General features: G+C 33.8%; 2 protein-coding genes across 5 annotated transcripts in view; one reads left to right on the top strand and one right to left on the bottom strand.

Annotated features, from left to right (window-relative positions):
* LOC148602877 (uncharacterized) lies at positions 1–25414 on the bottom strand. The gene is made up of 9 exons (XM_088554051.1): positions 25327–25414; positions 15981–16186; positions 14815–14889; positions 14084–14155; positions 10289–10360; positions 6347–6418; positions 3524–3595; positions 1634–1788; positions 1–1113 (listed from the first exon to the last, which is right to left on the bottom strand). Coding segments are annotated over exons 4-9 (438 nt in total). The 5' UTR covers positions 14149–14155; positions 14815–14889; positions 15981–16186; positions 25327–25414; the 3' UTR covers positions 1–1111.
* LOC148602876 (serine/threonine-protein kinase Nek10-like) overlaps positions 21676–25414 on the top strand; it is a 38561-nt gene continuing 34822 nt past the window's right edge. For 2 of the 4 annotated variants that reach the window (XM_088554049.1, XM_088554044.1), the window contains exon 1: positions 21676–21787. The gene's annotated coding sequence lies outside the window, so the exon portion shown is untranslated. Of the gene's footprint in view, positions 21788–24241; positions 24314–25414 lie in introns of those variants that run through there. The other 2 variants (XM_088554045.1, XM_088554046.1) reach the window with 2 other exon arrangements.

The following is a 25414-nucleotide window of genomic DNA, read 5'->3' as shown; positions in this document are numbered from 1 at the left end:
GTTAACAAATTAATGCAAAAAAAACCGGCAAGCGAACAATAGAGAAAGAGCACAATGCTAAATACAACTTGTCTAAAAAAAGAGACACGATGAAAAACGAACAGCCCACATCCCATTAGCTTATAACAAAACATACATCAGTTCAAAATACCAATAACAATTAACAGATGCTTTTTTCAAACCTAGACCATCAACATTCTATAATTATACTTTTCAATGTTGATTAGCACTAGACAATATTAATTACAAAAAAGACAATAAACTTGAACCATTGGGGACATTATATCACAGATGAACCACATATATAGATAGACCAGCTGGAAACAGTCTAATTCCAGTGGCGAATCCAGAGTACGGGTGCAAGAGGTTGGCACCCCCTTTGTTCATTGGAAAATTTGTCATGTGTAAAATTGACAAAAACAAAAAAATAAACAAATATAATCCTAGCACCCCCCTTTTTTGAGGAACCTCGGCAGGCAAAGTGTCTGGATCCGCCCCTTAATTCTTATTTTCCCAAACAACCAAGTATCACCCGAACTATCTTATCATCAATCAAACCACTTGGACAGAGATAGCAGAAGAATACCTAACATTGTCAAACTTACAACCACCTGGACAGAGATAGCAAAACAATACCTGACATTGTCAAACTTACGTCTATGACAAATGACATATCCGGTACTTCAATTACTAGTACAGTGGAACTGTAAATTGCCATAGTAAACAGAAATTAACATTCAGTTTTTCATATAACCCGTGTTCTTAGGAGATAAAAATAATATAGAATATACTGCAGAATTTAACAAAATAAGGGAGATAATTCTGTAAATGACACTGAGATACAATAGAAACTATTGGATTTTCCATGTGGATTATCTCCTACGAGCAGACAGATTGGAATGAATAATTATATATTTCATCATATAGACACATAAAGCAACATAATAACAAAAATAAAAATATGTAGCCCTTTTTATGTGTATCACATCATACAGAATTTGCATGATTCTTAAAAAGACTGCTACTTAAATACATCAAATTGTAATTTCAACTGATACTCTCTTTCATGGGTCTGCTGTTTGCAAGTTATCCCCAATATTCGACGTTGTTATTCTGAAAAGAAAAGATATTTATCATATGAATACATATGTGTCTATTTCTGACAGAAACAAAAATATCAGACTTTGATGGATAGGTGCTTTCAATCACATGTTGATGAAAAATAATCTTTGAAGAATAATTTAAATTTATTTTTCATAAACATTATAAACCATCTCTGTTCATAATCAAGTACTGTAAAAACGGTCTAAACTGAACCCTTTTAAAATCTGTTCGGTTTAGCAAGGTACATTAAGTGTTAGTCCCTGTAAGAATCAGGCAATAGGTGAAACATGGTATGAAAACACCATCATTATGATAGTGAAATTTGACTAGTTGAACCATAGGAATAAAATGAAACAGACAAGATTTTCCATAGGCTGGCCCATTGAGTTACAATTTCATTAAGATGCACTGAAAATGAACATTTCAAGAGCAGATAACTCTGTCAAAAACATCATTTTTTACTGGGGCCATGTGAGCTATAAAGTACATGTATAAGAAACAATAGACTGAACCATCGCCGAATACGTACAAGATACATAATTGCGAAATTCCTCTTTGAAATTCTCCTTTGCGTTTTGCCCTATATTATCGCACTTTACGTCTGTCATTACTGTACTTGTATCGATCCATGTTAAAAAGGTAGTCGTCGTACTATCGCAAATTAATGGATTCAGCCAAATAAACCTACGATTGATAAAAACAGGTATTAAGAGAAAATCAGCAGTTGGTTATAATGCACAATCATATTAAATCAGAGACACTAGAAATAAGGTACATGTAAACCAGTTAACAATATTACTATACCATCGTTCACATCTACATACAGTATGATGCCAAACTTTCCAATACAATTTCATGAACCCCTTGAGCAGTTTAGAAGGAGTTACTCTTACAAGAAATGTGGACAGAATAATGAACGGGCAGGCAGACAAACAAACGGTTGATGCCTAACCTTTCTTGAAAATCCACTAAAATCAAAGACAATATGTTCTTCGAAGTATTTAGTTTATTTTAACGTTCCGTATTTGCTTATTATAACCCCAAATTGCGTTAAATGGAGTGTCAGTCCTTCCTTCCTTCTTTCCTTCTGTTACACAGGGGACCCATCTCTTATCCGTTAGTCCTCTTATACCACTGAATGGAATTGAATGAAACTTTTACAGAATCTTTATTACATGTTTCCATTGTCCACCTCTGTTTTTAGATTTTGATCTAAATCAGTATGAGGATCAAATTGAATGTGCATGTTATCAAGGAGTGGGGTATCACATTAGTGAGCATTGATCACTATTTTCCTATTTTTAATTTTTGGTTCATACATGTTAGCTACATAGTAGGATGCATTCTATTTTATCTAAATGGAGAAATTAGAAAGACTAATGTTTTTTTTTTTTTTTTTTTTTTTTTTTTTTTTTTTTTTTTGAGTAAATGAGTATTATATATTCATAAGCACTGACTTCATAACTATGTTCAGTGGTATTGACTTTAATTCATCTGGCCTGGTGCCTCTTATAATTCCTTTGTAAAGATAAAGTAGCCAAGTCGTCCGAACGTTTTATCAACCATTGCATCAGAAATGGATAAGAACGCGTGTTTCTTAAATTCAATAATAAGGAATTTTCAGTGTAAAAATCGATGGTTTCAATGTGATGCTTAACCTCCCTATAATATTTCCTCCAAAATTCTTAAGCGGTTTAGGAAAAATGACCCATACAAAGTATTAACAAGAGGTTTTAAGTTAGATAATCTCCCTTTTGAATGTCTGTACAATCTTATTACTTAAGGCTAAAAACCACTAATTCCACTTCCCATAGGCTTCTATGCTAATTTCACAATATTCAATGGCTTCTCTGGACTTTACCTTAACTTTAACCTGCAGAGGACTATATATCAGCATGATTCTACATATGTCAGCTCACAATCCTCAGAATGGCATGTGGGGTTAGCAGACTTGCAGTGCAGTACTGGTCACCGGAAGTGAAGGGTCTATAAATAGCATGGGAAATCCCAGTGTTTTCACAAGATAGGGGTATATTTAAAAATCATTATGGAGATTAGGCTTCACATCACAAGAAGCAAAATGCACCTATAAAATGTACAGAAATGTTTTTCCTTTCAGAAACTGTTTAAATTTTTTAAATAAGATGAGAACTTCTTTCACAGCACTATGAGGAACAGGGGTAATTTCTGCGTAGGACTATTTTTGCGTACGTTCCAAATGCTCATTGGTTGAATTGGTGGTCTGTAACCTTAAGCACGTTTTATACATGTTTTATGCGTCAACTTCCCGTTGAATGTCTGCTAAATCTCTTTAGGTATTTGAAAGGAGTTGGACTCACAAGATATACGAACAGAAGAACGAACGTGTTAACATACAGTCAATTAATGAATAAATATAAGCATATAGTTCAATACTCACACGACTTTCAAAGCAGGTAGAACTTTTAAGGGGTCTGGACTAAACGTTGTTAATTTGTTTGCCGTTAAACCCCTAAAACAAACAGAATGAAAACTATAAACAATAATGTCTATGAATTTTAATTTCGTGTTCACTAACATTTATCTGTTGATGTAGAGTTGTTCGTGGCCATTGATCTAAATATCATCAAAAAAAAAAAAAAAAAAAAAACTACCGAAGCGTCAGCAGTGGGATATTTCAAATATGTCAAAGCCTGAACGTGAAAACATGAAACCGAGACGACCTACATACATAATACCGAACAGAACAAAGTTGATTAATTAAACACAAAATCTTAAAATAAGTAAAACAAGACGTAATATAAAAGAACTAAAAACTCCCACAAAAGACCACGTGCTCCGGAAGGATAAGCATGTTCTTCCCCGCCAGCGATTATATTGCAAGTGAGTATAATCTGGTATGATCGCAACAATTATGCAGGTCTCCGATACCAGTCACAAAGAGTTCCGTAAAAAACGAAATTAAATTGTTTAAGTACTTCTCCGTCTAAGAATCGGACAAAATATGTATAAGGTGTGGCACATGAAGGGAAAAAAAACGCTGAGTTTTACTGCATTAACCAAATATTTATACCTGATTATCTCTAGAAATAATCACCAAAGTGTTATTTGCTTGTTAAAGATAATGATAGGTCAAATTTAGTTGAAATGGCGGGAAGTTTTCCGGCACATTTTCCTTCTATAAACAGTCAAAACATATCTACGCCACATATGCTTCAGGATGAAGAAAGATCGGTAAGAACCACTTTGGCCTCTTAATTTGGGCATTTGTGAAATTTTAATAATTTTAAGGAGGTAGACCTAAGGTAAGGGACATAACTCACGAAATCAGTGAAGTTTTTGTATTATATTTAATTTCAACAAAGCCTCTCAAGCTTTCATTTGAAACAGAATAAAATGAATCCAAATTAATTAGACACTTACATAAGATTGATGTAAAATACTGAATACAAACGTTCCAATGATTTTTAAGAGTTGTGTCCCTTACCCTATGTCTACCCCCTTAAAGCTGCTTTCTATGTATTAGTACATGTAGTATAGTGAAATGGTCGCAAACACTGAATATAAGATGTTTTTGACGAGATTTATAACGTTATTCTAGGAATAACAGTGTCCATTTATGTCACTTTAACAAAAATCTTCAACTTTTAACATTTCTGCAATTTCTGCAAGACGGTTTTTTTTTTGTCTGGAACGGAAGTTGCCACACATCTGTTTACGCGAGATATTTTTACACGAGTTGTAACTGACAATTATACACAAAACATATAAAGCACGGGAGTCAACACTCATGTGGCCATTATTAAAAGAGTGAAAAACTGGGTGTTTTCAGGGGCGTAGCTGCCTATACGCAAATACGCAGTTGCGTACTTTCGGAAAAAGTGACAAAAATAAAAACACACATTTTAAAGATGAAATAAAGATTATTTATCACACATGCATACCATGAACGTAGTATAGGCTCTGAAAAACTGGCCCCAAAATCGTTAAAATTCAGGAGTTTCCCTCAGGGCTTTGCCTTGCCGGACTCACTGGGGGCCTTGAGCGACCCCCCCTCCCCACAAGACCCCTCGCCGTAATTTTGCGTACAACTAAAACAGGGCTAGCTGCGCCCCTGGTTTTCCAGCCTTTTTAACAGATTTTCCCAATCACAGCCAAGTGTGAAGGGCATACATGACCACATATGGTCAAATTATTACCATAAACGCATCAAATAAACTATTAAACACATTAAAGAGCTGGAGAAACAACAAAATTTTCTTCATGTAGACTTTGTTTTTTAGGACAAATTTTGCTCTTACCGAACCAACTTCTTTGAAAACAAAACGTAGCTTTTTCAGTTGTTTTCTAGATGTATTGAATAAATTTGAGGCAAAAAGACCAAATTGAGAATCAAATGCCCCATCCTTTGCCTTAATAGTAAAATATTAATATATATATAATGACCAGAAAACCGATCATTGTCACAACATTTCACAATAATGACTAGCTGGGGAATTTAGAGTTATGTCCCTTTAATATTCAGATAGCCCAATTAAGCAACTACGTCTGCTGCTTCCAAATTTGTCTTATGGAATTGTTGGAAGGGGACATGCATCTTCTTGTAGTATAAAACGTTAATTTTCCATCATTTTTCTCATTATAAATATTTCTAGGTTGAAAGTGGAACAAAACAATCAATGAAGGATATTTTTCTTCAATAAAATAAACATTACTAAACATAGTAGTAGAGGACACTTACCCTACCGGTACACCTGGTCCGTGCTCCCAGTTTTTAGTGGAGTCCGAGTTGCTCATTTGCTTTTGTTACTTTGTGTGTATGGTTTTGGTTACTTTGTGTTCTTTGTTGTGTACGTCTGTTCTTTGTCCCTGGATTACATTCTTTTGATTACCGCTATGGCCTTGGTTCCCTTGATTACTCTTTCTTTGATAATCTGGTCAATACCGGGATATAGCCCGTAGGACTGCCGCTCGATCACTATCGCTATCCAAGTCAATACCACTATCCTTTGAGCAGTCTATATACATGTATCAAGATATTGACCCGTGCGTCAAAATATTCCATTAGCTAATCACTTTACGAAAGACAGAAAAGTGTACACCCCTTTCTTCTGCGTGTAAGTAAGCGTCATGTTGTAAATTGGATATAAATAAATGGTTTTATATTCATTTAATGCTATTTCGTAATTTTGAAGGAATATATGTTTAACACTTTTGTTATATGACAAATAAAAAGATAAACAAATTAACACTGAATACATACAATGTCGTCAGTTTTGGAAGTCCTTTGAATGCATCATGGCTGATACTTGCAATCTTGTTATTATCCAAAAGTCTAAAAAAAAAAAAGGACGGGTATCATATGATTACAAAGGTTGCTTCATCATTTTTTATTAAAAACTTAACTTTTATTTATATTAAATTTTGTTTATCTATTAAGTTTACTCCTACAATATAAGAAGTTGGAATTCCGTTCCTCCATAACCCAACCTCTTACTTCCGAGCACCATATTGCATACCGCTCGTTCCGCCTTTCTTTGAAATCTGCAGAATTATCGTAAAATATTTACCATTTAAAAAAATTATAGAGTTTCTTTACTATAACACGGTATAAGATGAATAAACTGAAGAAAAACAAATGATCTACCTGATTAGAAAATCCAGCAATCCTGGAAATCCTTTGTAAAAGCAGTTTAAATGAACTTCATATTTGGTTTTTAACCTTTGATCGTGTAATTCCGGCTGATAAAATTACGGGTTTTAAAGTGTGCAAAACGAATATATTAAATTAACCTACGAATTTCCTTTACCAACTTAAAGTTCGTTTTGTCAAAAATATTTTATATTCCGTAAAATTAGCGACCTAATTCTAAATGGCTGGTCACTTTGATAACTGCCTTTATTACAATTGTTTTTTTTTTTCAGGTATTTAATAAAAACATAGGATTTTTATGGCTTGATTTCCGGTAGGTTAAACTTCTTTCATAAAAATAAAAGATTTTAAAAATTTAAAAACCCGTTTAGCTAATTCACATTTGCAGTGGCTTTCAACATGTCAGATGCTAGAGATTAGGATGGCACCAAGTCAGAAAATAGCTTGTCAGACAACCTCTAGCACTGCTGGAGTACTATTAAGTTACGATTCAGGTCGGGCGCTTTATTATTTAAATGATGTGTACTTCGATCTTTTTATCTTGCGCACATGGATAAAAAGGTACTTATTCAACCATCATAGTGCTTTAATATTCAGAATTTTAATTACAGAAAATATACAAACAAAGTTTCGCAATTAAAGATCATGATCCAGAAGTGGAAGTTGGTAGATATGAAAATATACCCCGTGAGCACAGACTTTGCAAAATATAAGGTTTTAGATGACGATGAACATTTCTATTTCAATTGCTAAATTTGTGCTGGTTTTAAGTGCTGATTTTTTAAATCGAATATCTGATAAATCAGATTTTAACCAGCCTGACTCTTCCAAATAAACTTATTCATATTTTAAATTCAGATATGGATGTATTGCCCATTATTGTTGATTTTATAAAGAAATCTTTGGAGTAAAATAAGGTCCACAATTGTCAAAGGCAAACATGTTTGTCATCTCCTTTATATGCCATGTCTGTGTTGTAATTTGTTCTGTTTATTTGTCTTACCTGTAAAAGATTTATTTTGCAATAAATATACATTAAATTTATTTTAAGTTTCAGTCTTTATAAAAATCAGACATGAGGTGATTCATGAATGTCAAAAATCCACCAAGTTCAACTTTATTTCTTGTTCAGAAACAGTTGCTGATCACATGACATGTATCAGCTTTTCATTTGGTTGTTGCGCTTTTGAGATAAAAATTATATAGATTGTACATGAAGTCTGCTATAGTTCTTGATTTGGCTTCATTTGGTTGCATTTAGTGGGAGGTGATTGTATGATTTTCATGAATGTGATGAATTTATTTGACAAAAATCCAAGACGGGAAAGGAGTCATGGCCATCGCCACTATACGTCACCTAAGTTACATGATGTCTCCATAGATGGTCTATTGCAGAACTTCGAGATTGAGGACTTCAAGGCTAAACCACCTGACTGTTCTTGCAAAACTTCTCCATTCAAATATTCGAGATTTAACCATTGTCGAAAACGAATCTTTGCGTAATATCATTTCTAAAGGTCCCAAGTACCGTGAACCACGCTCCATAAATTATGATAACTTTAAAGTTCTTATGGATGCCGTCGGAGACTATGCAAGAAAATGGATAAAACGAGAACAAGAAGACATTGATTCTCTGTCAGAGTGGTTAAAAGCCGTGAGGTCTTTAATTTTGAAACGAATGAAAGTTTTAAGTAGGTTAATGAGTGCCAAGGCTACATCAGTTTTCAAAGACCCCGATGTAGCAAAAACATTGTCTACTATACATGACAAATATGTTGTAGTACCAGTAGACAAAGCCCAAAACAACATTGTTTTGTCTGCAAAACGTTTTATATCCAATGTTTATTATCAGAGGTAGATGTAGAAAATAATAGCGGTGATAAGACTTATACTGCTACCACTCTTTCCAAAGAAGAGATTGTGGAAAACCATAAATCTGTGCTATCCTCTTTTGGTCTCTCTACCAAGGAAGATGATTGTGATTTACCGTCTATGTACTGGATTCCTAAACTTCACAAGAATCCATACAAACAACGTTTCATAGCTGGATCTGCAAAATGTACCACCAAACCCCTTTCAAAACTTTTAACGTCTATACTCACAACTGTCAAAGAGGGTCTGCAGTCCTACCACAACATTTGTAATTCCCTTAGTGGTATTAATTCAATGTGGATCCCGAAAAATTCGAAAGATCTTTTGGAGACAATCAGTTCAAGGCTATTATCTGAATATAATAGCATTAAAACCTATGAATTTTCAACACTGTATACTTCTATTCTCCATACTCAGTTAAAACCCGGACTTAAAAACATTATACATCGTTGTTTTTCCAAAACAGATGGTACACCTAGATACAAATATATAGTTCTTGGTAGAGATTCCTCATACTTTGTAAGAAATAATTCAAATTTATTGTCCAAGTATACAGAGGAAGATGTTTACAAAATGCTGGAATTTTAAATCGACAACATATTTGTCCAGTGCGGTGGACGTGTTTTTTCAACAAACGGTCGGCATTACAATGGGAACAAATTGTGCTCCTTTACTAGCTGACCTATTCCTTCACTCTTTTGAGGCTGGCTTTCTAGCTGATCTGATCAGAAAGAAAGAATATCGTTTGGCTAGATCCTTCAATCTCAGTTTCCGCTATATAGATGATGTATTATCTTTAAACAATCTTAATTTCGGGGATTTGATACATCGCATCTACCCAAAAGAACTTGAGATAAAGGATACTACAGACACTGTGAAGTCGGCCTCATATCTTGACCTTAGAAATCGATAGTAAAGGAAAACTATTTACCAAACTTTACGACAAACGTAGTGACTTTTCATTCAGAATTGTCAACTTTCCTTTCATCTGTGGCAACATCCCTTCAGCTCCTGCGTATGGAGTGTTCCTATCACAGTTCATGCGTTGTGCCAGAGCTTGCCGGGACAGCGCAGACTTTTTTGTATCGCGCTGGAGCTCTGGCAGATGGGCTTCTGGAGCAAGGTTATGTTGCTGCGGGATTGGGGTCGTCGCTGCAGAAGTTTTGTGGTCGTCATAGTGGGCTCGTGGATCGTTGTGGTGTATCCGTCGGCGCCATGAAGGCTGATTTATTCAGCGGGACATGGTTTTCCTTTCCCCGTTTGTCTGCCCCGGGCTTGGCTTTTTGTGAGCAGCTCGGCGGGTGTTTCTGGGGGAGCGGGGGACGCTTGCCCTGTCGGTGTGCCTGGTCTGTGCTCCCGGTTTTTGGTGGAGTCCGAGTTGCTCGTTTGCTTTTGTTGCTTTGTATGTATAATTTTGGTTGCTTTGTGTTCTCTGTTGTGTGTGTCTGTTTTCCATGTCTGGTCTTTGTCCCTGGATTGTGTTCTTTTGATTGCCGCTGTGGCCTTGGTTCCCTTGATTGCTCTTTCTCAAAAGTGCAAATCTGAATGCAGAAAAGTTTGTTGTTACGTGAAAATATAGCACATGTAGACTGAAACAGCATTGTTTGTTTGGTGGGGTTTTCTTGACCATGAATCAGTTGTGTTGTCTGAATTTTATGTGGACTGGTACTTAATACTTACAGTTTCTGTAGGTTTTCGAGACCTTGGAATATATTTCCAACGATACTTGTCATCTGGTTATAATTCAAATACCTGTGATAAGATCAAAATGGTTGGGTACATTTAATTTCTTTTAAAGGAGAAGACCATGTTATTGTGCAAGTCATAAATATCGGAACTAATCTGCTAAATATTCATGAAAATTAAATTGAAACAAAATAATTTCCTTTTCTTAATTAATTAATCGAGATTTATTATTAAGGAAATTTGAAATTCCTGCGCCTATGGCGCCACCATGATCGGTTGGACTGTGACGTCACGAAGTCGGTTTGTAAAGTGAAAGTAAATAGGTAATAGGGTTTGTAAGTCTCGTTCTAGTTTCAGTTTTCCTTCAGAATTTTAGATGTAGAACGTATTGAAATCCAAAGGCCGGTCTGCATTTTATAGTTCACTTCCGGGAAATGAAAACGCTGTATCACTACGCAAAATCTTTTATTTCCATGCTTTTCTTAACATTTTTCTTCAGTATAACTAGATATTTGTCATTTTTTATCAGTATGTTTTCACAAAAATATATTTTGCTTTTAACATTTAACTCAAAGCTGTGTTAATGACGAATCTCTATGCATTTGAATGGGAGATGAGGACCCATTCTCATGAAATCACGGAGTCACGTGACGAGACTTACATACCCTATTGATTACGATGTCAGAAGAAATCGCAAATTTGGGATATTTCCCCTATAAATTCAACCAAAAATAAATAGAAGAAGAGATTGAGGCACAATATGTAAGCAAATGTCAGACATCATTGACGAACAACGGGATTTGCAACCAGATACTTCCATGACTTCCAGAAAATGTTCGTGTTGCTGGTAAAAAAAAATTTTAGAACATTTCTCTTTTATTATTTGTGCAATTGTAAGCTTGACAAGTCATCGTGTTTTGGTGATTAAATAAACAGGATCGTAGAAATATTTACGGAAGATTCTTTGTTTACAAATTATTTGCAGTACTTGTATCAGTACCAAACCGACTTAGTGACGTGACGAGCCAATCGGAAGCTGTCGGTAAAAATCAATAAAGTCTGACTATGATCTTCCTTCAGATAGGAGAGTTCTGCAAGATGGCTATCCATTTATATTTCATGGATTTCGAACTTTGCATAGTATGGCAAGCCAAAGTGGACAAAAAATCAATATTTTGTAATATCAGAACAGATTTTTTAATATTAAAAATTCAATTTGTAATATTAAAAATTCATTTTCTATTACAAATTCCTGATTTAGTTATATTATAAAATATCACAAATTTTGCAATATTACAAATTGAATTTTGTAATATTAGAAAATGAATTTGTTAAATTAGAAAATGAATTTGTTAAATTAGAAAATGAATTTGTAATATTAGAAAATCAGTCACATTTTATTTTGCAAAATGATTTTCTAATATTAAAAAGTCGTCAATGAATGCCACAAATCCATTTTCTAATATTAGAAAATCAATTTCTTATATTAAAAAATCGTTTTTTAATGTTAGAAATTCAATTGATTTTTTTAAATATTAAAAAAGTGTTTTGTGATATTAGAAATCTAATTTGTAATAATAGAAAATGAATTAGTAATATTAGAAAATCGGTCACATTTTTAGTATCACAAAATGATTTTCTAATATTAAAAAATCGTTACTGAATACGACAAATCTATTTTTTGATATTAAAAAAGTGTTTTGTGATATAAGAAATCCAATTTGTAATATTAACAATCATTTTTTAATATTAGAAAATGCTCATTTTTGTCCAATTTGGCTTGCTATAGCATAACCTTGAGCATTTTACAAAAGCATATTTTGCATTAAAGGTTATTTATTTTTGTTTACGTGGGTATGATTTATCATAAGATTCGAACTTCATGCAAAGGTGGTCTTTCCCTTTAAAGATAAATCTTTGAATAAAAATACTTTCTTTTTCTGGAATCCTGATCAATTAAATATTCAACATTAAATTATATATGTTAGTAGTATGTGTGCACCTGGTCAGTGCTCCAAGTTTTTAATGGAGTCAGAGTTGCTCATTTACTTTTGTTATTTTGTGTTCTGTCTTCTATGCCGGATCCTTGTCCCTGGATTACATTATGTTGATTTCTGCTATAATGATCTTGGTTTCCTTGATTACCCTGTTAACTTTATCATTTGTTAAAAATTTTGTCACTTATCCACTACTTGTAACAAGCAAAAACAACTGGGTTGTGGTATGATGTACAGTAACAGTAAAATCTGTCTAAGCCAAATGCCTGGTCGGTTTCAATAAGTGTTTGGTTTACCAAGGATAAAATTCACGGTAACAAAAAGATCACGATTTTTTAAAAATAAAAATGATATAACAACACAAAGCCGCATTGACAACCAACATAAAATCAACGGTGGGATAATTAGATTTATGAGGCTTTAATCATCCCCTTTTATGGAAGTCAAAACAAACCAACACCCCATAAAATTCTCTCATTTTACATCCAATTATCTCCATTGAATTCATCAACATACTCTATACAGAAAGAAAACGAGATATCCACTTGATGCTTGGGGTTACTGAAAGCTAGCTCTTATTATTATTAAAGAATGACAAAACCATCAAAACTACAAGCATAAGAAACAATTCTAGCGAAATGGATTTGGAGCAGTAAGGTCAGGTACAATACTGAGGCTTTATTTGATGTAGAACAAACTGAATACTCAAAAATGACTTTTTTACGGAGGAATCGAATATCTCGTTTTGCGAAAGCAATGTCCAAAGAATAGACAATGATTTGAATTAAAATTGTATCCTTTATGAATTAAGATCAATTGATAAATCTATCGGATTTTGTTTGAAAGAATGTGCATATAAACTACATATTCCTGTTACAAATGGATAAGCATTGCTATCATATTTTGCATCAAAGTTTTGTAATGGTACAAAAACTTAGTTTATGTTTTTTTAGAAGTTAGTGATTTCGATACCCCTACTACAGAAGCTTTTGCGTAATGAATCTGCTACATTCATTCCATTCTTAAACTTTCAAACAAAGTCGAGCAAAACGGACCAGTTGTAGAATGTAAGTAACATAAGAGAGTGCTTTAGGAATATCAATGTCTATGAATGGAAAATTAACAATAGGAAAATCAAACCATTTTACATGATAACAGATTTGTTCACCGTGTCATAGTTATTCTTTCTTCTTTGGTTTACCCCTGAGTTGACATTTCGTGAGCAATTCGGCGGGCGGTTTCAAGAAACTTTAAAGCAGATGACGATTACCCTACATGTGTACCTGGACCACGCTCTCAGTTTTTGGTGGAATCCGAGTTGCCCATTTGCTTTTGTTTCTTTGTACGTGTCATATTGGTTATGTCATGTATTTTGTTGAGTGTGTGTGTTTTTTTTCTCTGTCTAGTCGTTGTTCTTATCCTTTCGATTTCTGATCGAATCTTTGTTCCCGTGATTGGTCTTTGAACCTAAAACATGACTTTGAATAAGATTTGGATATGTTTACTCAATAGTTCCTTACACTTCCAAAAAATATAAATGCTATTATGAATAGAAATTGAAGCCTTTGAACAATTATTCAGTGTCACTACTACTTAGTATTTCACTATTTCAATTAAATTTTAATACTTCGATAGGACTATGAATTCGTGGTTAGGGTTAGAACTTAAAATATCCACCCTCGAATATCACCCCTTTCACAGTTATGAGCTACATTAAACGTGGTTTATAGTATTTTAGGAGAAACACTTTAAAATGAAAATAATGAAACGCAAAAGTGGTAAAGATACTCACAAGCCATAGAGATTTGTAAGGTCACTGAAAGCTCCTAACTCAATAGTCGATATCTTGTTTCTCATCAAGGATCTGAAAAAAAAATTAACAAGATGTGATAATTAAGCGTAAGTGGATCAGGCAAAATGGGAAAAATCAGAAAGATGCATGTGAAAATCATATGATAATGTAATATTACTCAAGGTTACTTTATATATGATCTCTGCATCAAATAATAGCCTAAAAAATTGCCTAACATTTTTTGAAAACCATTTTATATAAATATTATGATTTTTTTTTAATTTATGAACCATTCGCAGAAAAAGGGTGAACTTTGATCCCAAACGTCATCTGCTTAAAATACCAAAGAGTCGAGACGGTTTTGCTATGACTTTGATTGCAATTTTAGTTAGGGAAATGAAGGCATTATTCGAAAAAAGTCAGTTTATAGCTCCGTCATTGTTTTAAAGGTGTCAATTTTTCAAAAGTTCCAATATAATCGCCTACGGGGAAAAAAATAGTACCGTTCTACCTGTAATCTACTAAATGTGGTGCAAACTGCGGGATAGTCGATGAGCGTGCTTGGAGCTTGGTTAATAGACATCCTTTTGTTCTACCCAAGCCATACTTCTCGGAAGTGTATATTGAGCATGATTATAGACTTAGCAAGAAAGGGTCTATTGTGAACTTGATTTGAACTATAATTACACAAGAATCAGATATTTCATTGCGCTTTACTTGTATGTACTTACAGATGACGAAGATTTTGGTTCGGGTTATTGAGGGAATTTGCGTCTATAGTTATTATCAGGTTTCCATCAATTCTTCTAAAATTGACAAGAAAAGCCAACGTTATTCCGGATTAACAATTTTCTGTAACATAATTTGTTTTAAATGATCATATGTAAATATCAATAAGCATATATTAACTGCAGCAGAAATAAATTCTAAACACACAATTGAATACACACAATAATGTTCGTAGCTCTTGTTGATTTTTACAGATATATTCATTTAGTATAGTACCAACAGCCATTTCATGCAACCATCCGCTTATACTTGTACAATGTCTATTAACGAGGGTTGCTGCAGCATTCGGGTCACGCTACAGTTATAGTAAAAATGAAATTTATATTCCTCATTAAAAATAAGATTTTTATTAATCCTTGAAAAACTAGAGGCTCTATAAGGAGCCTGGATCGCTCATCGGGCTCAATAAGATGTTTGACCTCTATCTTCTATTTTTAGTAATTGCGGTTATGTTTTTCAACAGATCAAAATTCCCACATCAGTTCTATGCAAAACAGCATACGGAACTTTCAAAGCAATGTGTGTATTAATTGGCCTGGTAGTGTCAGAGGAGACAACTTTCGTAAGAAATAACATTAAAAATAACGAAAACCGTCGAAAAACGGCAATAACATTGCTCGACCAAAAAGCACGACAAGATTTCATCATTTATAACAAAGTCAGAGGAGAATGTTTTGAAAAATTGTTAACGACGGCAGACGAAGACAGCGGACGCTAAGTGATGGCAATAGCTCACATGACCCATTGGGACAGGTGAGATAAAAATGGAAGATAAAACGTGTTGACAAGATATGATATGCATATGAGCATATGCAAATGATATAAATGGGGAATGATGTCCAAACCTTGACGTACATGCTGATTTACGCCCAAAATGGTACACTCTATTTGTGGATAAAATCTTACTTTACTGTATTTGAGAGAGATGTGCTTTTAAATTCGATGTATTTCATATTTGATTCGTCAAGTTATCAGGACGATTATACTTGTTTGTTGGTCTCACGAAATGAAATAATTCTTGTAAAAATGTAAAACCTTAACAAACCCTAACTGCAATTTTTTAAATCTTACACTTCTAGTCTTTTGACAAATATTTCAATAAACTCACATGGAAGGTCCAGTATAAGTACCAAGATCGGCAGGAATGCTGGCTAAATTTTTATCATTACAGATCAGTTGTTGTGCATAGCAGGTGCAGGCACTATTACTTCAGATGTCCGCAAAAATTGGTGTAAGAGTTGTAAACATTAATAAACAAGTCGTTTGAAAGCTAAAGATGAAACGCATACTGCTCTGTTGTCTGTGTATGATTTTCTAAAAGTGCAGTAAAATAGTATGCTAAACATCAAACTCTAGTGGCATGTATATAATCTCTATTTTAGACAGTAGTGACAAAAATGTCCACGAAGGTACCAATATAAAATGAGAATTTCGTATTAGCCGCACATTATACCCTCGAACAACTGTTTTGGGCCAATAACACAGTCTTCGCAAATAATAATGTGGGGTCAATATGAAAATATATTTATTTACAAAACACTGTCATACTGTATCAAAAATCCGTATCGGACAAGAAGTCAAGTTGAGGAGCGTCGTGGGAACGCTGAGTTCTACTTTTCCTACACATTTCGAAAGCGTTCCAAAACGTGCGTGTGACCCCTACAAAATGCTACTGTTTTTTAAAACAGATAAAACAAAAGCGATTTTTAAAAAATACGCTTGAATTGCGAGTTCAGTCACAGTAGTATGGCAATCCAAAGTGGACAAAAATGAGCATTTTCTAATATTAAAAAATGATTTTTTAGTATTACAAATTCATTTTCTAATATTACAAATTAGATTTCTTATATCACAAAAACTTTTTTTAATATTAAAAAATCATTTTTTTAATATTAAAATTTCAAATGAATTTCTAATATTAAAAAAATACTTTTGAATATTAGAAAATGGTTTGTTCTATTCAATGACGATATTGTAATATTAGAAAATCATTTTGTAATATTAAAAAATCATTTTGTAATATTAGAAAATCATTTTGTAATATGAAAAAAATGTGACTGATTTTCTAATATCACACATTCATTTTCTAATATTAAAAATTCAATTTGTAATATTACAAAATGTGTGATATTTTATAATATTACTAAATCAGGAATTTGTAATATTAGAAAATGAATTTATAATATCAAAAATGAATTTGTAATATCAGAAAATATAAGTGTTTTCTAATATTAAAAAATGATTTTTTTAATACTACAAATTCATTTTCTAATATCACAAATTAGATTTCTAATATAAAAAATTCAATTGAATTTCTAACATTAAAAAACGATTTTTAATATAAGAAATTGATTTTCTAATATTACAAAATGGATTTGTCGTATTCAGTTGCGATTTTTTAGTATGAGAAAATCATTTTGTAATATTAAAAAATGTGACTGATTTTGCAATATTGCAAAGGGATTTTTCAATATTACAAATTAATTTTCTAATATTACAAATTCATTTTCTAATATTACAAAATGTGTGATATTTTATGATATTACCAAATTAGGAATTTGTAAAATTAGAAAATGAATTTGTAATATTAAAAAATCTTTTTTTAATATTAAAAAGATGATTCTGTAATATTAAAAATTCATTTTTTAATATTACAAAATATTGATTTTTGTCCACTTTGGCTTGCCATACAGTAAAATGCATTAAGGATGGGCAAGGCAAAATATACATGTATTATCAGATATTGAGATTCGAATGTCTTTTTATGTGCCATTATACGAGTTTAGGGCCGTCAATTTCCCCTACAAGGTAAGAGGTTGGAATTAGGATGGCACCAAGTCAGAAAATAGCTTGCCAGACCACCTTTAGCACTGTTGGAGTCGGCCGTCGGCGGAGTTTGGCAACTATTTCCCATTTCCAAAGTCGTATACATGTACGAATGTTGTTTGTATATATTCTTTATACGCTAATTTCGAATCGAATATATGGGAAGGACGTTACGAATATTTATTTACATTATTTCAAAGAGTTAAAAGAAAGATTTTTACAAAACAGAAATGGAAAGCTCTTTACAAAATACACTTACCTTCTGGTGTGTATGTGCTCTTCACAGAACACTAGGGCAAGATATTTCAGTGACAGCTTTATCTTGAATTTTGAAGGAAACAATTGCAACTTAGATATTTAGATAACTTAAAAGTTTGTAACAGTTGTTGTCATTTTCTTTTGTTTCTCAGTAAATTGCCCATTATATTTTCGATAATATCTTCATAAACATTTTGATGTTGCGTAATTATGAGAGATGTTACTATGCGAATAAAATTTAAAATTTCGACAGAGGCTGCATTTATTTGAACAATAGTCACAGACACACAGGTGGATCATATTATTAACGAGTCAAGCACACCCAGAATGCCAATTCAAACGAACAGTAACTAAAAAAGTTTACACACAGAAAAAAAACGACCGCATGATCTACCATGAATCACATAAATACTGGGTTTGTACTCAGGCGTTCCAAAAGGGTTAGCAGTTCCTTAGAAGTCAAATATTGTGAAATTTTGTACAACTAAGCAGTATGCAAATTTCATATTGAATGAAAAAAAAATGTGTTGTCTGTTGTACATGCAGCAACAAATATTTCTTTTGATATACAAAATTTCGACTTTCTAGCCAAAATCTCGTGTTTTTGATATGGGACAGGTCCTGACGTCCTACAGGAATATGGTGTTGGTCTTCAGGGCAATCTCGGACTACTGTATCCTGAATCTCTCTGGCGATTCCAAACACAACGGCGTCCTCCACTGAAGGCGGCAAAGAGTAATCAAGGGAACCAAGGTTATAGCAGTAATCAAAAGAATGTAATCCAGGGACAAAGACCTGACATGGAAAACAGACATACACAACAAAGAACACAAAGTAATTAAAATCATACATACAAAGTAACAAAAGTAAATGAGCAACTCAGACTCCACCAAAAACTTGGAGCATGGACCAGGTGCACCGGTAGGGTAAGCGTCCTCTGCTTTTCTAAAAACACCCGCCGAGTTGCTCATAAAAGTCAAGTCCGGGGTAAACAAACGAGGGAAGGAAAACTATGACCCGTTGAATAAATCAGTTCTCATGGTGCTGATGGATACACCATGACGATCCACGAGTTCATGATGACGACCATAAAACTTCTGTAGTGATGACTTCAAACTTGTAGCAACATAACCGTGTTCCAGAAGCCTATTTGTTAGAGTTCTAGCGCGATACAAAAAGTCTGCGTAGTTTCGGCAAGCTCTGACATAACATACGAGTTGTGATATGAACACTCCATACGCAGGAGCCGAAGGGATGTTGCCACAGATGAAAGGAAAGTTGACAATTCTGAATGAAAAGTCAAATAATAGCATATCAGAAAAGAGGAAAGCCCAGTGTTAACTTGACACAAGATCAACGGACATCTGATAACTTAGAACTATGAAAATAGCACATCACTAAAGATTAACCTTTTTTACTAAACACAAACCGGCGTGTAACACGCCCTTCTTAACAATTAAGTACCAGTCCAGATAGCATTCAGACACTGCCCATGGTAAGGTTATTCATGGCGTAGAAAAAAAAATAATATAAGAAATAAAAGTAAATTTGTTGTTTTTTTTTTACATGCATGATTCACCCCCTGTATGATTTCTATAAAAACTTATACTTAAGTCCTTTCTAGACAAGACATATTACAAAAACCTTAAGTTTTGTTTAGACGAGTTAATCATTCGATATGTAAACTGGACAATTACCAAAAAGGAACGCCTTTAAAAGCAGTGGTGAATCCAGTGGGAGTGGGGTTGGAACACACATTTTTTAGGAAAATTTGGTTAATTTTATGCGTAATTGGCAATATTAATAACCTGCAGGGCTAAAATTATACGATCAAATGTAATATATTTCGAGTGAGTATTTTAAACATTTTCCCCCTGAAATACATGATAATGGTGTTCATTTCCGGGGCCCCGCCCTTTTGGATCAGCCTATGATTTTTAGATAGGGACATCTATTTAATTACGGTGTAATTTTTCAGTTTCTGGTGAGAAATGATATTCAAACTCCCACCTAGAGCATCTTTTTGGCCGAGTCGTCAACATGTGCTCGTGGGCGGAAGAGAAAAAAAAGATAGTTTAACAATGTACAGTAAGGGAATGGTCGTTTCTTGAGTAAAAATACAAGATTTTGTTGTTTTCACAGAAGATGAATAATTTTAAGATTCAATAAAAAAGACGAAAGGTGCCAATTATAAAGTTTGAGCGAGGAAATGAAGTGATTGGATAATATGATGAACTACAATTGGAGATACTAATTATTATCATGTGCAGTCTTTATGTTATCTGACTTAAACATATAAATTTGTTTACTGTGGAGAAGAGCATAGGTCACCAAAAATCCATCTGATTCGGTTCAGGGTGCTACGAAGAATCTCATGCCAATTATAGCCTGCCTTCATCATCTGCTCTGTTGTTGGCCTTCAATCTCCAGGAGTTTCTAGTTCTGCCGCTTGATCGTTTTCCATTGAAGGGACTGTCTTGTAATTCTACCTGGACTTTTTCTGAGGGTATGCCCTGTTCCGGTCCACTTTCGCTTCCGAATTTGCATGGGAGATGGTTTTCCAGTATAATTTGTCAGAGGTCATAGTTGGTAATGCGATTTGGACAGAAATTTTGCTTTATCTTTTTCAGAAATGTTGATGTTTGGATCTTGTCATAAGAGACAACGGTGGTTCTCCATGTTTCAACTTCGTAAAAGAGGACTGATCTCATTAATATTCATATTAGTTGTTGGTAAAAACAAATGTGGACATGCACAGACATGGATCGATTTCCCCAAGGGGCGCGTATAATTGGACATTGAAAAGTCTTGAAAACAGCCATTTCACTATTTATCAATCCCGGCCATCGTATTAAGGTATGACACCTTGTAGCACAATTTCAAAGAAACCCACTTGTCCAGATATAATGAAAATGTTTGTTTATGGTTCATAATACCTACACGGTTCAAGTGACGACCCCCCCCCACCCAAATCTATCTCATCCTTTCTTTTGTGGTATGGCACCATGTGATATAATATCAGAAAGATACGGAACACCAGGGCGAATCCAGGATTCGAGTTTAGGGGTGGGGGCGTTAATTGAATTAAATGCAGTACAAGGCAAGGCAAACAATATTATGGGGTGAAACTTGTGGTACAAAAAAAAAATTCTTACCGATTAAGGAGGGCACACGCCCGGTACGCCAGTCCTTGGATCTGCGCCTGTACACTTCTACTCAAGTTATGGAAACCACATTGTGTACGGACGCATGGCGACGACAGCATGATATTATTATAAGACAGCAATGTTTTGTGATCCTATAAAATAATTGTAAATTAAGTGGGAAATACACATTTTACATAAATTTAAAATAAACTCCTCCTTTTAAGAACTGTAGGAGCCAATGACTCCATGTTACCTAGCTTCCTCTGGCAGAAAGCAAACAAAAATAAAATGTTTCGTGGAACGCAGTTAAATAAGCCCGAAGAGGTGGAACCCTAGACAGATGGGGTTAAATGGACACACAACTCATAGAGTTCTGAATTTTGATTGTTTTATGAAAATTGTTTTTGAAAGCATTTTCAAAGGAAAAACCCAAGTATTCTGAAAATGTCATCTGAACAGAAAGTAGAATGAAGTGTTGTTAGAACCCACACATAGTGACAGGATGAAAAAATTATAATAAGATTGCCAGGACAGTTCATGTGTCGACTAAGGTAGTGATATTACCTATGACGAAGATTACATGGGGCGAAGACACACTTACATTTCCTGTTTACAACGATTTTGATTGGTTAAATTTGTCAAGAGAAAATGGTTGAAGTTAATCGATTTTTACAGGTAGATTCAGGTAAATTGAACATTATTATCTAGTGATCTCTACCTAGGAATTGTTCCAAGTATCTTAAATGGTGCGATATTTCATATATTATCCTGGACACTTAATGCTATTAAGTTTACAGATTGATTTAGATGGCAAAAACTGTTCATGTTTACATATTTGTCGAACTGTCAATTTTAGATCAGTCATCCGAATCAAAATACCGTTATGGCCTTCACGACTTGTTAAAGCTTAAGAATTTTCGAAGAATTTAGAAGTAGACTAGAACTACATAAACTGTATAATGTCAAGAAATATCAATACTTATGCAGACTCTGACAAACGATACCAAATCATGTATATTTAAATACGTGTACGTGCTTCAGATCACAGTTACATGTATCATCAGTAGGAATTTTCTGACTCTACAGCCTTCCTACTTTTTTTCTTACACTGTTATGTAGGATGGTGGTCAAAGCTATTATGTCCTATCCAAAAATTTAAGAGGTTTTGCACCCCAATCTCAGAATCTGTCATTCATCTATTTTCTCTTTTTTATGAACATGCTTATTTGACCTTCCTAGTTCCCAGTATGATTTTTTTGAACATTTTTCATGTGTACAGAAGTCATTATTGTTGCTGAAATTTCACGTCAGTTAAAATCATTCATACATGTGTAACAGGACAGCATGATTTGACTCCCAAAATTATACTCAGCCACCGAGGATCGAACCCTAGACCACTCGGTGACAAGCCAGCGACAAACCGATTCAGCTAAAGAATTAATCCTTTAGCCAAGTCAATAAACTGGCTATTAAAATCTCACTACCTACTACAATGCAGGTAGGCCGGCCTGTCACATTTCCCCCACCTTAAGAGTCTTTGTACCATGATGACTCCAACACTAGCCCATTAGCTAACCAAACCCAGTGGGTTTTTTAGTTGGGCACCAATTAATGGGAGAGCAGGATTTGACTCACAAAATTATACTCCACCACTGAGGATCGAACCCTAGACCGCTCCGTGACAAGCCAGCGACAAACCGATTCAGCTAAAGAATTAATTCCTTAGCCAAGTCAATTAACTGGCTATTTAAATCTCACTACCTACTACAATGCAGGTAGGCCGTCCTGCCACACATGTATTTAGCCCCAGTCTTAATTACAGGTACAGTGTCATTATGAAGTGCATGTATAGACAACTTTCACATTCACTTCTGTTTCGAAAAGTTCTTGATTTAAATCAAGGTCAACTGGGGTCAACAGTAGTAAGATAAGAGTCTTTGCAATGTACTTGAATGATCAGTTACTGTACAGAGAAGTTTCAAATGATTCATATATTATAGAAGCATTTCATTTTTATGTTGAGAGAGTCTGGGATGTATTTCCACACAATTAGTTACAGTTCATGTACATCCATTACCCTTTTCTGCCTAATATGAAAGCATAAACCCATTTCAACCTGATTCGACATAAATGGCGAATGAGAAAGTTTTCTACTTCCATATATGATTTTTTGTACCTAAAATTGTATTCATGTTAGAAAGCAAAAAGAATAAATGTTTGTTTCCTGACCAACCTTCATGAGTCAAACTACTCACCTGGAAATATTCTGATTGAAATTGCTCCCATTAGTTAGGTAGCAAAAATATCGGACCTAGCCCAGTTATACATGTACATGTATCTATGAACAAACATGTATGATGACTGTTCTTTATTTATCTTTTGGTCTTGGAATACATGTACATCCATGTTAGGCAAGTAAAAAAAAATTAATCCTTCAAAAAAGTTACATGTACCTGCATGTTCTTCTAATTCTACTAACCCCAATGTTTTTTTGCCTACCATAAAGTTATTTTGGTGATCTTTTAACTAGCACTGTTAAGTCTAAAATCATGTCAAGTAAAAAAAGAAAAATTCCCAACCTGACATTTTTGTCTTGATACATGTATACATGTACAAATGTACATACATTTTATAAACTGTAAACCAGCATTTTTTTTTTGGCTTAATACATTGTAAAGATATGATTGAAAGTTGACAAATATTTCATTATACTGAATAAAAATCCAAATTTGTAAATGACTGTCCACTGACTGTTCTTTGCACTTACGATATATTGCAAGTTATTTTTTTTTATTTGCATTAAAAAGGGGGTGCAGAGTGTCTCCCAAAACACTTTTGACAGGTTGAACAGTGAATAAAATGTTTGTCATGCAAGAGTGAATTGTGATATTTATGAGTTTGTAATTTCCTTGATTTGCATAATTATCTACATGTACATATACATTGTATGTTAAAGTAATGAGTGGTCATTAAGTAATTTGTTCAAATTTGCCATTTTTTAACAAATTTTAAGATTTGGGTCATTTTTAACATTCTTAATAAAATTCTGTAAAGTTCTACAGCGTCAATGGGCCTACGGCACTATGGCACTTGCCTTCCGAAATCACTGATTAACTGATCTGTTGAATATTCCTGATAGGTGTCAGATACACAGTGAGATACAGTGAAACCTGTCTACACAGAACTCCTTTTGAACTGTGAAATAGTGTTAGTAAGTCTTGTTCCAGTTTTATTTTCCTTACTGTGATTTTCTACGTAGAACGTATTGAAATCCAAAGACTGATTTTCATTTTATTGTTTAAAGGATGCTACATATGCATTGCAAAATCTCCTATTTATTGCTTTTCCTAACACTTTTATCATGTAGAAGTATATATTTATCATTTTCTTCGATATAACTTTCAATTCTGAATATAAAGCTTTGTAAATGACAAAGTTTTCATGCATTTGAATAGTAGATTAGGACCCATTCTTATTGAAAAAATGGAGTCACATGACCAGACTTACTGGTACATACCCAATTGGTTCACATATTTGGTTTAATTACCAAGGTTAAAAATACATTTTCACTGATATCAAGAGACATTAAATAGATTGGTTTTGGGGATTAGATAGGTTCCACTATACATGTAATTGAAGTACCGGATATGTCATTTGTCATGGTAAGTTTGACAATGTCAGGTATTGTTCTGCTATCTCTGTCCAAGTGGTTCATTGACGATAAGATAGTTCAGCAAATACTTTGTTAGGAAAGGTGGGATTTATACTGTTTCCAGCTGGTCTATTTATCATACATGTACTCATATATGTAGACATCTGATCATTATACCTTAGTTTGAAAGCTTAGCCCCCCTCCCCCCTCAAAAAAAAATAAAAAATATCTGTTGCTTGCCTTACCAACTTATTGTTTTGTGCCTACATGTACCTTGAAAATTTTATGGCCATTTTGATCCAAGCACCATTTATAAAGCCTAGATTGTTTCCCCATTATAACCCAATATAAAATGATTAACACGCTTCACTGATTTGACGAAGGTTCAACACTTTTCATTTATTTCCTTCTAGGAACTGTCTGTTGATAAAATCAATTTTGTTATTAAAAATCAGTATTTTCCTTGATTTCCATTCCATATAGGCCGAGTGAAATTAATTGGTAGATTCTCATCCAACCTCCACAAAAAATATGGGGTGGGTGGGAGGATTTAAAAAAAAATTATTTCTTACCAGATATTTGCTAGTCTAATTTAAGCTGTTTGAAGTAAGGAAACATTATGTTCTAAATCTATAGCCACATCAGTTTATGAGAAGAAAC

This window comes from Perna viridis, chromosome 11, assembly GCF_037379345.1.
Source record: "Perna viridis isolate PV_CMFRI_1.1 ecotype Kerala chromosome 11, ASM3737934v1, whole genome shotgun sequence".
Lineage (NCBI taxonomy): Eukaryota > Metazoa > Mollusca > Bivalvia > Mytilida > Mytilidae > Perna > Perna viridis.
This window is presented reverse-complemented; position numbering and strand designations above follow the sequence as displayed.

Bases quoted from the DNA above. Each gene is read 5' to 3' on its own strand.
- LOC148602877 (XM_088554051.1), bottom strand. From the start codon at position 14,148: ATGAGAAACAAGATATCGACTATTGAGTTAGGAGCTTTCAGTGACCTT. The intron at 3,596-6,346 runs GTATGTATTCAG...TGTTTGTTTTAG, and splicing joins CTTCCAAAACTGACGACATT to GGGTTTAACGGCAAACAAAT. The intron at 1,789-3,523 runs GTGAGTATTGAA...TATCAATCGTAG, and splicing joins CTACCTGCTTTGAAAGTCGT to GTTTATTTGGCTGAATCCAT.